This window comes from Elephas maximus, chromosome 2 (genome assembly GCF_024166365.1).
Source record: "Elephas maximus indicus isolate mEleMax1 chromosome 2, mEleMax1 primary haplotype, whole genome shotgun sequence".
In the NCBI taxonomy this organism is placed as follows: domain Eukaryota; kingdom Metazoa; phylum Chordata; class Mammalia; order Proboscidea; family Elephantidae; genus Elephas; species Elephas maximus.
The window spans coordinates 84,580,191-84,597,093 of NC_064820.1; the positions used below are offsets into that span (position 1 = coordinate 84,580,191).

The 16,903-nt window shown below is 36.0% G+C and overlaps 1 protein-coding gene across 3 annotated transcripts in view; it reads left to right on the forward strand.

The window, feature by feature from the left end:
* TENT2 (terminal nucleotidyltransferase 2) overlaps positions 1–16,903 on the forward strand; it is a 50,564-nt gene that overhangs the window by 441 nt on the left and 33,220 nt on the right. For 2 of the 3 annotated variants that reach the window (XM_049866574.1, XM_049866591.1), the window contains exons 2-5: positions 159–223; positions 8,120–8,296; positions 8,500–8,589; positions 10,190–10,427. In XM_049866574.1, the coding sequence (XP_049722531.1) occupies positions 8,157–8,296; positions 8,500–8,589; positions 10,190–10,427 (468 nt within the window). In that variant the 5' untranslated portion in view covers positions 159–223; positions 8,120–8,156. The remainder of the gene's footprint in view (positions 1–158; positions 224–8,119; positions 8,297–8,499; positions 8,590–10,189; positions 10,428–16,903) is intronic. The other variant, XM_049866581.1, reaches the window with a different exon arrangement.

Consider the following 16,903-nt stretch of genomic DNA (forward strand, 5'->3'; position numbering starts at 1 on the left):
TTGTTTGGAGTGGGAGGTTCCAGCAACAGTTTTAGATATCCTAGACTTGTTAGCTTCCCACAGGTTGATGAATTTTTTGGAGAATCTTTGGACCCCTTAGTTTTCTCACTCGTTTTCTCTATCTCGCACCCCCACTCCCTGCCCCGCTCTCCGTCCAGGACCCAAAGAGGAAGATTGTGTTGGCACCCTTGCATGGTGTTTCAAAGGGTGGTGAAGAACTAAGGTAAATACATAACAATTTTATAAGGCATTTGTCTTTAAGACTTTTAGTTAAATACACACGAAATTGCCTCAGTTCTTCACTTTAGAGGAGAATTCACAGGTCATAACTCTTGATAGTTGTTTACCCTCCCTTTCTCGTTCAGCCTTTTAAATAGTCTCTTCAGCTCTTTGTAGGTAAGAGCACGAGGGGCTTATGTGTCTGGTAACCCCTGGATGATCCAAGTTCCTTGTCTTGAATTATCCCTCTCAGCTCTTCGTTTAAAAATAACAGTTATTTAGATTGCGTATGCCAATAGGATAAACAGAAAAAAACAAAGAAAAGGTGGAACTCAAGCTAAATTGGCAACTTGGTAACAGATTTGTGGTGTACGATTTTGTAAGGAAAGAGATTATAAGCAAACACCAAGTTCGCTTGTATTACAGATAATGTACTATTTTAGTAAATACCATCATATCTTATGGCTCAGTATTACATGTACTGATTAACTCTTAATATGTATTAATTAATAGCTAATAATGGTAACAGTTTTTTTTGTTGGTGTCAATAGCCTCAATTTCATCCGATAAGGAAATATATAATGGACAAACTTCATGTGAAACAAGCTGTTTATCAATTGTTTGGAACAATGTGACTAGATTATTTTTTTAATAGTTATATGGACTTTAATTCTTAATAAAAAGGAATGTTCGATTCACATCTTATAAGGAGATTTTGGCAATAGGTGAGCAGGATTTAAGAATTGAACTTTTTGCATTGTGGAGAAAAAAAGCGGGTTTAAGGGATCGAAGGCCTTTGGATAAAGTGAACATAACTTGTTTTAGCCAGTATAGTTCTGGTTTTTATACAAGATAGATTCCCAGTTTCTAGGCATCCCTGAAGAAGGAATTATGTAATCCTGGGTGTTCTCTAATTTGTTGGAGGAGAGTCAAATTTAGAAAAGAAATTTCAGGATGTAAATTATAGGACCAAGTACTGTTGTCACTAGGAGTTTCTTTGTAAACCACTTTGTTAGCCCCATGTTTCATGTATGGTTATTTACAAATAAACATGCATAATTTCCTGTTGGGTCAGCCTTACACAGGAAGCAGTCTTTAATGTTTGCCCCTTAAGGCAAAACACAGTGTATCAGTTTTACAAACAGTTAAAATTTTATCTAGATTATTTTATATTTCGGTACAGATTGAGAAACTGATAACTTTCAAGCTAAGGAAAATAGGATACTACCAATATCTGGGTTTTATTTATCTGTCATGAAATTTGTCCTACCTTTTACCACAGTTAATGTGGAAACGTGTTTTATATAAAATATTCTGTACGTAGTGAAGAAGCCTTTCATTCAGAATATAAAGACAACAAAGATTTAAAAAGCTGTGAAGATTCCCTTAATTATGATACGGTAATAATTTTTACTGGATTTTATTCTACGAAAAAAAAGATTCTGTTCAAAAAATGATTCTTTGTATTGTTTATGATAGGTTATTATTTTGGTGTCATTTCTATTTTCATCAGAGTCAGTGTAGAAATATATGAGGAAAAAATGTATTAGAAAGGAATTGAAATTTATGGGCATTTGGCTGGAACATTCATGTGCCATTGGTTAAATTCCCTAAGAATGATCCTCCTCCCCACTTTGAAGGCTGGCCTGATTGGTTATGAGCCAGACTTGAGAGCCAAGGTTGACACTGAGGAAAATCTGACAGATATTTTGTTTTGGAGGAACTCTAAAAGCTTTGATGCTTATCTGCGAATTTGTGATAGGCTGAAGTAGGTTATTTGCCCTAGCATAAACTTCTGCCTGTGTAATTCTTCTCAGCTTTTAAGCCTGGAATAATTACTTTTTAGCTTTGTAGAGTAGTTCTGGGCCATAAGACACCTTTTGACTTATTAATTTCAATCTGACTATGTAATGGGATCTAAATAAGGCGAGGTCTGGGCAATTATGTCATTTTGGGTCTCGAAATCTGATTACAAGTCCGCATACACATTTATTGGCCCTTACTTGGGTCCAGATGAAAAACATAAGCGCATATTATTGTAGGTACAAATAATGTGTCTGGCATTTTAAGTATAAACTGATTAAATAAATCTGTAAAATAGAACATTTTAACTCTGATTTTTCTGAGTTTCTTCTTTGATCAGATCTGTAGTATCTGTATTCCAACAAAATTAAATATCATGCGGAACGCATTGTACTGAATTGTGTTTAATGTAATTTTCTCATAAATTCTGTGAAATTGCTATTATGTATTATGGGGAGTTGCATCAGGGAAACAATAAAGAAGGGCAAAAAAGAGAGTAAACCTGGGCATGGAATAGAAAAAGGCTTTAGTTGTTGGTCTTTAGTCTAGCAACCCACAATTACTGAGTGCGCTTTTAATGAAGGATTCCCTGAACTGCTGTTTGGCTCAGGGTATTTGTCCATTTAATCTGAGCAGTGAATATCAGGAAGTACAATTCAGGTTCTCTCTCTCTGTGTCTAATCAACATGAAATAAGGGCCTGACAAATTCTTGTTTTCTGGAGATGATAACTCGTCTCTGGTCCTAATTAGAGAGTAACAAAGTTGAGATCACATCTGATGGTGGCTTGGAGACCGTTGTCCACAATCTGTTATGAACCCTGGACTGGTAAATCTGACCAGCCTACAGATTTTAACCTCATAGAATTGAAGAAACAAGGAACAAAGTTTGTTTGAGTCATTTATTTGTTTCTTCCCAGATCTTTTTTTTTTTTCTCTTTTCCTGTTGTCTCCTGCCCCAGTTTTTCTAACCGTTCGGTCAGTCCACAGAGGCAATGACTTCAATTCTTTTAGCTGTGTTAGTGGTATTTTCTTCCTTAGTTCTAGAAAAATATGCTTTTATAGCTCATTGTTTTGATTTCTTCTGAAAATGAGGATTTACCACTTTTATTTACACTCATGTTATATTTTTGTTTAAATATAAATGTATGTTTATATAGACAGTTATAGAAGTATGTATATATAAGACATAGTATAATAAATATGTAATGTATAAAATAAATAAGGAGTCCTGGTGGTGCAGTGGTTAAGCTCTTGGCTGCTAACTGAAAGGTCAGTGGTTTGTATCCACCAGTTGATCTGTAGGAGAAAGATGTGGCAGTCTGCTTCTGTAAAGATTATAGCCTTGGAAACCCTATGGGGTAGTTCCACTCTATGCAGTAGTTTTGCTGTGAGTGGGAATCCACTCAATGGCAACAGATTATAAAATAAAATTTATAATAAATGATACCTGATAAGTATGTATCACAGTTTTTCTAAAGTTAAGTATATTCAATGTTTACATGATTGTATGAACCAAGTAGGTAACTACTGTGATTATATGTTCTTTTTTGTATGAGCATTGAGGGTGTTTTTTCTGTAGTTAGTAATTTCTTTCATTTTTAACTTCTGCTTTTTCTGTATGTCTGTAATTATTTCTGCTCTGTTAGCTGAACTCCTCTTTATGGTTCAATATGTCAGATAATCTTTCAGTTAATTTTTTTTTTTTTCCCTTGGATCCCTTCTTCTTAAAGCCCCCCATCTTCCTGCTCTAACTGGAGGTGGTTGCTTCCCTTCAGCACCATCCTGGGAATTTTCGTTGTCTCTGTTCTGTGTTAAATTTCTCTTTTCATAGATGTCAGGTTTTATTTTTCTTTTTTGTTACTTTACATTTTAAAAATGTTTTTATTCCATGTCTTGATAGTACAGCTATAGAATAATAATAGCTTGAATAGCATTTCTCTCAGAAGCTTGAAGGCATTAGTGAACTGTCTGTGGTTTCCACTGTTGCTATTGAGAAATCCAAAGCCATTTTGGTTTTTAGATTCCTGTTTATGAGATTTGCCATCTTGTAGTTTTTTTAATGGTAAAGTATATTTAACACAACATTTGCCAATTCAACATTTTTTACATGTCCAACTCAGTGACACTGATTACATAAATCATGTTGCACAAGTATCACTAGTGTTTCTTGGGAATATTTTATATCCTTTTCCCTTCATATTCTGAAATTTCACCATACTATGTGTTTCTGTATATCTTTTTTATTGTGCTCTGTAGTCACTGGGTCCTTTCAACCTGAGGATTGGTATCTGTCATGGATTGAATTGTGTCCCCCTCAAAACATGTGACAACTTAGCTAGGTCATGATGCCCAGTATTGTGTGGTTATCTTCCATTTTGTGATCTGATGTAATTTTCCTGTGTGCTGTAAATCCTAATCTCTGCCGGTGGTTAATGAGGTAAGATTAGGTTATGTTAAGGAGGATTACTGTGGGATATAATACCCTTACTCAAATCACAGCTCTAATCCAATGTTAGGAGAGTTTCCCTAGGTGTGCCCTGCATCACTTTTTATCTTACAAGAGATAAAAAGAGGCAGAAGTGAGCAGAGAGAGAGCGGGACCTCATACCACGAAGAAAGAAGTGCTAGGAGTTCAGCGCGTCTTTTAGATGTGGGGTCCCTGTGCTGAGAAGCTCCTAGACCAGGGGAAGATTGATGACAAGGACCTTCCCCCAGACTGACAGAGAAAGCCCTCCTTTGTAGCTGGTGCCCTAAATTCAGACTTCTAGCCTCCTAATTTGTAAGAGAATAAATTTCTATTTATTTAAATTTCTTCACTTGTGTATTTCTGTTACAGCAGCACCGGAAAACTAAGACAGTATCCTTCAGTCCTAGACATTTCCTTATTTTATCTATTTGGTGGTTTCCTTCTCTGTTCTTTCTGGAACTTCTACTATAATACTGGATAGATGGACCATATATTTTGACTCTCTTACATCTTCTTTCCTGTGGCCCTGCCTCCTTCCCCCAGCCAGTTTTTCCTTTCTGTTCTTTCTAAAAGATCTCCTCAATGTTACCTTTTAACGTTCTGTTGCATATTTCTGCTTTCAATTTTGTAATTCCCAAGAGCTCTTTCTGTTTTTAAAATAGCATTCTCTTGTTTCTTCCTAAATCTTTTTTAGTTCTGGTGATCCCTGTATGCCCGTTTTAAATGTTGTTGTTAGGTGCCGTCAAGTCAGTTCCAATTCATAGCCATCCTGTGCCCAACAGAACAAAACATTGCCTGGTCCTGCTCCATTCTTACATTCCTTGTTGTGTTTGAGCCCATTGTTGCAGCCACCATGTCCATCCATCTCGTTGAGGGTTTTCCTCTTTTTCACTGACCCTCTACCTTACTAAACATGATGTCCTTCTCCAGGGACTGGTCCTGATAATATGTCCAAAGTATGTGAGATGAAGTCTCACCATCTTCATTTCTAAGGAGCATTCTGGCTGTACTTCTTCCGAGACATTTATTTGTTCTTTTGGCAGTCCATGATGTATTCAGTATCCTTTGCCAGCATCATAATTCAAAGGCATCAATTCTTTGGTCTTTCTCATTCATTGCACAGCTTTCACATGCATATGAAGCAATGGAAAATATCATGGCTTGGGTCAGGTGTACCTTAGTCCTCAAAGTGACATTTTTGCTTTTTAATACTTCAAAGAGGTCTTCTTTAGCAGATTTGCCCAATGCAACATGTTTGATTTCTTGACTGCTACTTCCATGGGCATTGATTTTGGATCCAAGTAAAATGAAATCCGTGACAACTTTAATATTTTCTGTGTTTATCATGATGTTGCTTATTGGTCCAGTTGTGAGGATTTTTTTTTTTTCTGTCAAGGTGTAGTCCATACTGAAGACTGTAGTCTTTGATCTTCACCAGTAAGTGCTTCAAGTTCTCTTCACTTTCAGTAAGCAAAGTTGTGTCATCTGCAAATTGCAGGTTGTTAATGAGTCTTCTTCCAGTCCTGATACCCAGTTCTTCATGTAGTCCAGCTTCTCGGATCACTTGCCCAGCATACAGATTGAATAATTATGGTGAAAAGAGACAACCCTGACACGTACCTTTCTTGATTTTAAAACACGAAGTGTCCCCTTGTTCTGTTTGAATGAGTGCCTCTTGGTCTATGTACTGGTTCCTCATGAGCACAATTAAGTGTTCTGGAATTCCTGTTCTTCACAGTGTTATCCGTAATTTGTTATGATCCACACAGTCGAATGTCTTTGCATATGTTTAGTCAATAAAACATAAACATCTTTCTGGTATTTCCTGCTTTCAGCCAAGATCCGTTTGGTATCAGCAGTGATATCCCTCGCTTCATGTCCTCTTCTGAATTTGGCTTGAGTTTCTGGCAGTTCCTTGTCTATGTACTGCTGCAACTGTTTTTGAGTTTTCTTCAGCAAAATTTTACTTGTGTGTGATGTTAATGATATTGTTTGATAATTTCCACGTTCTGTTAGATCACCTTTTTTTGGAATGGGCTCAAATAAGTGTAAACCAAAAAAACCAAACCCAGTGCCGTCGAGTCGATTCCGACTCATAGCGACCCTATAGGACAGAGTAGAACTGCCCCGTAGAGTTTGCAAGGAGCACCTGGTGGATTCGAACTGCCGACCCTTTGGTTAGCAGCCGTAGCACTTAACCACTATGCCACCAAGGTTTCCCAAATAAGTGTGGGGTACTAGAAATCAAATTGGGCTCTATGTGCATGGGTGGGACCTGTCAACTATTAGGCTTCATTGTAGATTGATTAGCCAGCTCCCTTGGCTTTTCCTTGGAAGACCCCCAACTTTTACTGTTACAGGTTATCTTGTTAATGTATAGCTTCTCTGTCAGTTTCTCCAGAGAAGAGTTTTCTAATTGGCTGCTTTGGGGAGGGATGTCAGTGTAGAGTGTGTGTGTGTGCGCGCGCGCGTGTGCGTGCGTGTGTGTAGAAATATAGATCTGACTGTCAGCTCTCTGTGAGTTTAGCATAGGCATTAAGTGGACTGAGGGTCCTATTGTTCAGTTTGTAGACTTTTACACTTGTTTTCAGTTTGATACCTTCCTTATCCTTCATAAGTGTGTAGCCTCTCTCAATCGGTCATTGTAAAAGAATAATATCTAATCTCCTGCCTGGGCTAGTGAAAGGTCCTGGGGTTCTGATTGTTTTGTATATAGGTTTTCTCCAATTAATATGGAATAAACCCTCTGAATGATGGAAGTCCTTTATATAAGTTATTTAGACTTTGAGGGAAATCTTAGAATTTTATAAATAGTTGTTGGATAATACAGATTCCTTCCCGTGCTCAATCAGATCTTTAAGATCCAAATCCTAGGAATCAGGTTGTCATATAATGAGTTATACCTTTGAAAAAATTAGATTGAGGATAAATACAAGAATCTGTAGGATTTCATTAAGTATCTTTCTTGGGTACTTTCTTTTGTATTATCAGGGTATGTTGTGATAACTTGATTTTCCAGAAGACTTGCTGATATTAGGGTAAATTTGTTAGGGAAAATATATCAGAAAATTAGAAACTTATATACATTTTACTACTATTTAAATAATAATACATGGTTAATCTAGATTTAAAATTAACTCATTAGTAAGTTTGTTACCTACAATGGAACTGAAGAGTTAAGAGGTCTTTAAAAATTTTTAAAGTTACTTTGTAAATTAAATTTGTTTCTTGGTAACTACCGGTAGTCCCTGACTTATGATGTATCTGAGTTATGACAAACCACATTTATGACTATTTTTTTTAACATCTTTTTGTTAGTAACGTGTACTGTATACAAGGTTGCGGCGAGTAATTTGCTGACGTTATCATTCTCAGATGTTTACTCCCAGATGTTCAATATTATGATTTACTGTTCAAAACACTGCCATATAGCAGGCAATAATGAGAACTTAAAAAAAAAAAAAAAAGATATTCAACTTACATCAGAACCAACTTATGATGGAGTCGTTGGAACAGAACCCTGTCGTAAGTCAGGGACTACGCGTAATTGTTTTAAATAGCAGATAATAGTTATAGAGCTAATGTCAAAGGTATAATAATTTAACATTGTTTTTTAAAATTTATTCTAGGTAGAAGAATACATGTTCACTTTTAGTGAACAAGAGCATGTTCCCAAACTCCTCAATTTTGGGTCGCCCTCCCTTCACTCCAAACCATCAACAACATAATAACTTCTTTACCTTGTCACCAGCTCTTTATTCACACCAGCAGCTTATAGATGCGCACTTCAACTTTCAGAATGCAGAGTAAGTATGGTGATGTTTTGGCACATATCACTTGTAAATTTCATCTTCTATTTGACATAAGCCCTTTCTGTATGAAACATTTGAAGGTAGAGAAAGTGTTATCATGTCTTGTTTTCTTTTGATCAGAGTAATACTTCATTTTTCTGGAACTGTTTTTTTTTTTTATAGAAAAATATGTTATTGTTCTTTCTTATTTTTGGTAGGTTGTCTGGAGCTGTGTCATTACAGCAGTTGACATATGGAAATATCAGTTCCATACAGACCTCAACTTCTCCATTATTCCGAGGAAGGAAGTAAGTACTTCTCACTTAATTGTTTTAAAAGAAAATTTTGTGTTTTTGAGAACTGTGTAACGATGTCTCTCGGATTAAAATTGCATTGACACTATGCCCCAAATTTTGCTTTTCTAGGACCTATGCAGTCAGCCCAGGCATAAAATTTTAAAATTTTTATGTGATTTTTTTAATTTTGAGGATTCTTTTGTTGATTTGTTCTTGCCATTATTATAAACTTTAGGTGGAATGAAGCTATATTTCTCCAGAAAACTACTTTTTACTTAAGATTTTAGGCTAAATTGGATGGGCTTCTTTCTAGTAAAGTTCACTGTGTTTTTCTTTTGATTTTATCTAAATCTTATTCAGGTAATGTTCCATTATAACAGATATTACAGTGAAAATTTCTACATGCCATAAAGTTTTCTATAGTTTAGTCAGGAGCCAGTTGATTTTAACCTATCTGATTAAAAGAAATTTATGTATTATAAAATAATTATAATGGACTTTACAGATGATTATTAAAATAAGATCTGGCAATATTTGCAGGATATTGCTATTTTTTTTTTATATTGCTATTACTTTAAAACCTATATAGTCCATAATTCTTATATGTAATTAAAAATAACACTGGCTGAGTATTATTGAACATGTTGTAGAGTGTCGTAAGGCCTTTATAAGTATTGACTTACTTTACCACACCTTAGGAGGTTATCCCTCTTCTGTTGAGGAGAAAGCTGAAGCACACAGAGGTTATGTAACTATTATTCTGCTAGAAATGGCATAGCTGGGATTTTAATCCAGGCGGTCTGCCTCTAGATTCCATGCTTACAAACACTGCAAGTTCTTCACAGTTGTCATTGTAGGATTTTGATAGTATCGACTTCATTCAGATTTTCTAAAAAAGTTATCTTGATAGCCAATGTGAGAATCATGTGTGAAAATAAGTTCCATTAACTCATAGCTATATATATATTTTTAAAAATTAAAATTGGCATTCCCAGTAAATGATACTCAGCATATTGTTGTGTATTGTTGAGTCAGTTTTGACTCAGAGTGACCCCATGTGACAGAGTGGAACTGCCTTGTAGGGTTGTTTAGGCTGTAATCTTTATAGGAGCAAGTTGCCAGGTCTTTCTCCCGTGGAGCCACTTGAACCTCCAACCTTTTGGTTAAAAGTAAATATCTCAGTTCAGTCTTTGCTATTTACGAACCAGAACAAGTGGATTCAGAGACCTCTTTTTTTTTTTTTTTTAAATATATTGTACTCAGCTCACCTAATCTTATCCTCCTAATGTTAGAGTTGGATCTTTTTGCTCTTAGTGGTTCTATAAATAGAAGCTTTCCTACGAAGTTTTCACTGCTGAGATGAATTGCAGGAGATTAACCCAGTGTGTATATGTAGTTTGTTTTTTCTATATGCATTATTACCACTTACTTTTCATAAGGTATTGAGAGACATTTATGCTGAAAAGAACTATGCAGAGCTAATAATGTGACCTTGCTAAAAGAGTCAGAATATTGCTGTTATCTGTTATGATATTTATATATTTTTAATTGTTTTCTATTTGAAACCATAAAGTTACATCTTTAATCACTAAGGTATACTGCTTGTTTTCAGGAGATTAAGTGATGAAAAACACCTTCCTTTTGACGGTAAACGGCAACGTTTCCATTCACCCCACCAAGAGCCAACTATAGTTAACCAGATAGTGCCTTTATCAGGTGAAAGAAGATACTCAGTGCCGCCATTGTTTCATGCACACTTTGTGCCAGATATAGTCAGATGTATTCCACCTTTTCAAGAAATATCATTTTTAGAACCTAGAGAAATCACACTGCCAGAAGCCAAAGATAAGGTAATAATAATGTAGCTTTTAATTTTATCTTTCAGAAAATTCATGTAAATAACGTATTGAAAGTATCAGAAATACCTAATGTTTTATATTAAGTGGAACATGCCTTTTTTCAGTGTTTAAAGTGCTGTTCAACACAATTTTCTGTCGAAATATTACTTTGATTTTTGTTAGCTATTCTTTTATGGAAGTGCAGCTATCAGGAAATCAGATTTTCCTGGATTCACAAAAAACTGGGATTAGAGTGCCAAATAAGTTTTTCAGATGGTTATTATAATAAAGTGTTAAAAAATATCTTTCTTTATCTTGAGGTTTTTGAATGTGCAAAAAGTAGAGAAGCCAGGAGTCACTGAGAAAGTAATATATTCAAAGTGTTATAATCAAGGAAGATTTATCAAAAATATTTGTAAACAATATTTGAAAAAGTAGAATGAAACTAATTCTTGGAAAATGATATTGTCAGCATTGAGGAATAATATGTTATTTAACACCCAATATTAGAGCATATTCTCCCTCTCCATTATTAGTGAAACATTAAGAAAAAATACCTTAGGTAATTGAAAAGCATTTATAATATAATTGTCTACATTCTCCTGGATTGTTTATGGCTTACACTTGCCGTTTTTGCATTTTCAAAGCTGCCCTACTATTCGGAAATGGGACATTTGTAGGCTAAGGAGAAGGAGCCTTAATGGAGTGTAGTGATTTTATTATTATTTTTTTACTCATCTTTGGGTTCCCAGCAACTAGCACAGGTCTGAAACATATAAGTGTACAGACAGTGTTGGGTCAAAAAAGCTACACCTGCTTCATTGCTTTTTATTCTATATACCCTCGCCTCACTTATTGACATGGTTAGATTCCAAAGACCAGGTTGTTATATGAAATCAGTGTTAGGAGAAAGTGGAGGATGACTGCATCATTACATAACTGCCAAACCACAGAGAACCATGGCCCAACCAACGTGACACATAGCCTTAACTACTAAAGCCAGTGTTAACTCTCACCTCTTAGTATTCATTATGCCAGACGTACCTTGTTCATGTGCAAGTTAGTCAGATAGTAAATTTTTTTACTATTGTGATAAATGTGAAATTTTGGATAATGAGATAGTCGATAAGTGATGGGGTAATTTTTTTTTAATTGATTTATAATTATACTATAAAACTCACCCTTTTAAAGTGTACAATTTAGTGGTTGTGTTAGTACATTCACAGAGTTGAACAACTATCACCACTATTCTAATTCCAAAACATTATCACCACCCCCAAAAGAAATTTTACTGAGTAGCAGCCACTCACCGTCTCTTCCCCTCTCACTCTCCTTGGCAACCAGTAATCTATTGTTTGTCTGTGGTTTTCTTATTATGAGTATTACATATAATCATATAATATGTGGCCTTTTGTGTCTGGCTTCTTTCACTTAGTGTACTGTTTTCAAGGTTCATTCATGTAGCATATATCAGTACTTAATTCCTTTATGTGGCTGAATAATATTTCATTGTATAGTTATGTTACATTTTGTGTATGAATTCATCAGTTGCTATTTGGGTTGTTTTAGTTTTTTACTGTTATGAATAATGCTGCTATGAACATCCAAATACAAGTTTTTATGTAGTCATATGCTTTTATTTTTCTTAGGTATAAACCTAGGAGTAGAATTGCTGGGTCATATGGTAACTCTGTGTTTAAGTTTTTGAAGAAGTTTTTTCCAAAGAGGCTGTGCCATTTTATATTCCCATCAGCATTGTGTAAGGTTCCAATTTCTCCCCATCCTTGCTAAAACTTATTATTGTCTTTTTTGATTATAGCCATCTTAGTGGGGGTGAAGTGGTATCTCATTGTGGTTTTGATATGCATTTCCCTGATGGCTAATGATGTTGAACATCTTTTCATGTGCTTATTGGCCATTTGTATTTCTTTGTTGGAGAACTATTTATTCATATCCTTTGCCTTTTTTAAAGTTGGGTTGTCTTTTTAATTGTTGAGTTGTAAAAGTTCTCTATATGTTTTAGATACTAGACTCTTACCAGATATATGATTTGCAGATTTTTCCTATTCTGTGAGCTGTCTTCACTTTCTTGAGGGTGTCCTTTGAAGCACAAAAGCTTTTAGTTTTGATGAAGTCCAGTTTATTTTTCTTTGTTTGCTTGTTATTTATATATCATAACTAAGAAACCATTGCCTAATCTAAGATCATGAAGATCAATGCCTATGTGTTCTAGGAGTTTTGTTGTTTTAGCTCTTATATTTAGGTCTTTGATTCATTTTGAGTTAATCTTTATATAGGGTGTAAAGTAAAGGTTGAACTTTATTCTTTTTGATCCAATTGTCCTGGCGTCATTTGTTGAAAAGACTGTTCCTTCTTCCTCTTGTCATCTTTGTCTTAATAAGAGGTGGGAGAAACATTCAGACAAAAGCAATGGGAGGGAGATTAAAAAAAAAAAAAAGTAAAACGAGAAAAGACTAACCTGGGATGTTTTGGTACCATTTCGTTTTCTCTTCTTTCTCCTTTCTTTGCTTTCTCATTTCAGAGAAATTCTTGTAGTGCTATAATGCAAAAGCACGTGGTATAAATCAAATCCGGCCAATTCTTTTAATGAATATATAAGAACCTTTTACTATATATAGGTTTTTAATGTGTATATACGTGTAGGCCTTTTCTAATTAACTTGTTGAAGGTCACAGCTAGTAAGTGGCACAACCAATATTTGACCCGTGTCTCTAATAAGAAAAGGAAGTTGAGATGCTTAAAATCAAGGGTAGGGAGATGACTTTCTTAGAATTGTCTTTAATATCAGGTAATCTGTGACAGTAGTAGTAGCGGATATTTGGCGAGTGTCTCTTTTTGTGGGAACGTACTCAACCAGTTTATATGGCTTACTTCTTTACCTCTGCTAGAATGTAAATTGAAGGGAGAGTTCAGTGTGAGATAAAAGCGGAGCAGTGGTTCACGGCCTTTTGCACAGTAGAATGCCATTTAAGGTTTTTAAGCAGAGGAATAGCACCGTCAGGTTTGTAATTTTAGGAAGAGAGTTCTTGCAGTATAGTGGAATTTGGTTTGGAATGAGGAAGACCTGGAAGAGGGTGATCACTTTGGAAGACTGTTAAATTCACCCAGATGAGAGATGCTGAAGCTTTCAGGTATAGCAAATGGTAGTGGAAAAGATGTGAAAGACAATACATAAGGAAAATGGATATAATGTGTGGAATAATTAGCTATGGGGGGGGGACATCAGTGATTCCAGTGGTTTGATTCTGGGCTACTAACAGATAACCCGTGGCTGTCGAGTCCATTCTGACTTGTAGTGACTGTATAGGACAGAGTAGAACTGCCAAAGGAGTGATTGGTGGATTTGAACTGCCAACCTTTTGGTTAACAGCTGGAGCTCTTAACCACTGCGCCATCAGGGCTAACAGGTAAGGAACCTAGATTTTGTGTGTGTAAGTTGATTGAGGAACTAGTCAAGAAACATAGAGACATTTGGAACTGGGGGAAAATTTGCTTTAACATTTGTGTTCTTGAGAAACCTCATGGTTTCCTTATAAGCATATAGAGCTTTATGAGAAAATAGAGTTGGAGCAAACTACTCAAATCTAAATAATTTTGTAATCAGAACACTCTCAGGAATAATAATTGATACCTTGTAAGATAAAATTTTTTTTTGTTTTGTTTTAAGATAACTTGGACAGACCAGGCAGACACTTTAGAATGGGTGGATGCTGCTAGAGAGGATATTGGAAATACACAAAGTAGAAAGGACATGCTTGCCTGTGGTGAGCACTGAGACAGGGCAGTTAAAAGTGGAGCTCTGAGTCAGTGAGGCTGCTGTTAAGGTAGACGCAGAAGGAAGTGTACCAGCAGAGAACAAGGCAAGGCTTGGAGTATGCTGTTTTTCGAGGAAGTCCTGGATGCATATGGTTATTTTTAGTTGTCTTAGATTTATAAGGACACCTGCTTGTGTAGCAGCCAAGCTGAAGGCTTTTTTCTTTCTTAAAAGGTTATAATTCCAACAATTCCAGGTGACATACAAATCAACACAACTTCTAAGTTAACACCATTCACTTATTTACCAATTGTGCATAAGGCGATTGGTATTATAGAAACATGTGCTGTAGCTTTACTGACTGTATTTGGGATTCAGAAGCAAGGTTAGGGTCAGAGATGTAGATCCTGAAGTCACCTGCAATGAAAGTGATGATTGAAACTTCTGGAGTAGATTACGTTTTGTATTTATTTAGCACTGGGTTTTTTTTTTTTTTAATTTATTTAGCACTCAGCAAATATTTGTGAATGTTTACTTTGTGCTAGGCATGGGAGATACAAGTAGTATGCTAGATATACATGGTCTCTTTACCATGGAACATACAGTAGAGTAAGAGGGAGAGCCATTAGAAAATAATCATGCAAATCACAGTTTTACTTAAACATTTATAAGAGCTAGAAGGAAAATTACAAGGTGCTGAGAGGACATATTTAGGGGCTCAGGGAAAGCCTAGAGAAGATAATGTTTGAGCTGAGATATGAAGGATGAGTAGGGGTTAACAATTCAAGAGTGGTGGGGTAGGGGGGAGATGCTTTGAGAGAGGGAAGAGCATGTATGAAGGCCCTAATGTGGAAAGGAACATAGGGTGTGCAAAGAACTAAAAGGAGGCCAAGGTAACTAGACCTTGGTGAATCAGGGGAGAGTGGCTGAACGTCTGGTTGGATAAGGAGGAAAGGGATACATCATGCAGCATTTTGTAAGCCATTCTTTTCTTTAGCCTAAGCACAGTGGTAAACTGTTTAGAATTGTTTTTTAAGCAGGGAAGGGAAATAAGTTAAAAAGAATCCTGAATGCACTATTGAGAGCAGATGGAACTGACTGTAGGGAAGTCATTGTAGTAATTTAGGTACTACATGAAAGGTAATGGTGGTTTGAATTAAGAAGTGATGGTAGTAACATGGAGAGAAATTGATGGATTTGAGCTGTATTTGGGAAGTGGACTTGATAGGATTTGGTAATGGGTTAGATTATGGTTTTTCAGCCTTGACACAGTTGACACTTGGGACCAGCTGCCAGATAATTCTTTGGTGTGGAGGGGTTGTCCTGGACTTCTGTACATTCTGTGCGTCCCTGTTTTATGCTTGGTAGATGTCATAGCCCCCAGTTATGACAACCAAAAATGTCTACAAACATCGTCAAGCGTCCCGTGGTTGGGGTGGGGCAAACTTATCTTCAGTTGAGAACTCCTGAATTAGATCGAGAATCACTCCCAAGTTTCTGGCTTCCACAACTGGGTCCAGGGTGGCATCATTCACTGAGATAGAAGAAAATGGGAGAGGAACAGGTTGTGTGTGTGTGTGCATGTGCATATGCTTATGTGTTTAAATAGGAATGGGAGGGTGAGCAGGGAAAGTATGAATGTGAAAGGGAGGAGTTAGAGGTAGGAAGTTGGGATAAAGGAGTTTTTTTTTTTTAAACTGGGAGAAAGTTCAACATGTATAAATGTTTATGGGAAAGAATCAGTAGCGAAGGATGAGACTGATCACTCCAGAGAAAGAATCAATATCAATAAGGCTCCATAGAAGGTGGTAAGGGAGTGGGTCCTGAGTATAGGTGGAGCGATTAGCCTTAAAAAAAAGGTAAGAGAAAAACTTTTTTTGGACCTGAAGTGTAGGAGGAGCGGATAGGTGTGTAGGTACAGGAGGGTTTTAGGTATGGCAGGGAGAAGCTAATAAGAGTTATCATACTTCAATGGCTTCTTTCTGTTTTCTCTGTGAGTTAACAAGCAAGGTGGTCATCTGTTGAATGGAGAGGATGAAGTGGGATATCAGTGATTTGAGAATAGTGCAGAAAGTTTGAAATGCCATGTACTGAGTGTTTAACTTTTACTTTACTCTAGTTTTTAGTTAAATATATGATTTTTTAAACAAAAAAGAGACTGTAGAGGAATCAGAGTTATCCTTGCAAAGCTCCTGAGTTTCATCTATTATAACTGTTCTTTGGAAATTCTAGTCAGTTGAAAATATTATATGAATTGATTTCATTGATTTTGAGTTTTGAGTTGAGATAAGATTAGGCTGAGATTTTCTTGGTCCTGACTGTAAAAAATACAGGTAATCCACAATTTATTATGTATTTGAGTTATGATGAACTGCACTTATGATCTTTTTTTTTGTGCATCTTATTAGTAATATGCACTGCATACAGTGTTGCAGCATGTAATTTGCTGATGTTACTCTCAGATGTTCACTTGCAGATGTTCAGTATTATGATTTACTGTCCAAAACACTGCTGTAGAGCAGGCTGTTACAACTGAAAAAGTAGGTTGGAGCCTATTTACAACAGAGTCTTCGGAGCGGGACCCTGTCATAAGTCAAGGACTACCTGTAGATGATTGTGAATGAATTATTCGAAATTTCTTGCGTAATGTTTAATTTGGGGAAGGAAGAAATATTATGGAGTCTTTTGACACCTTTGGAGGAACAGTTTGGAG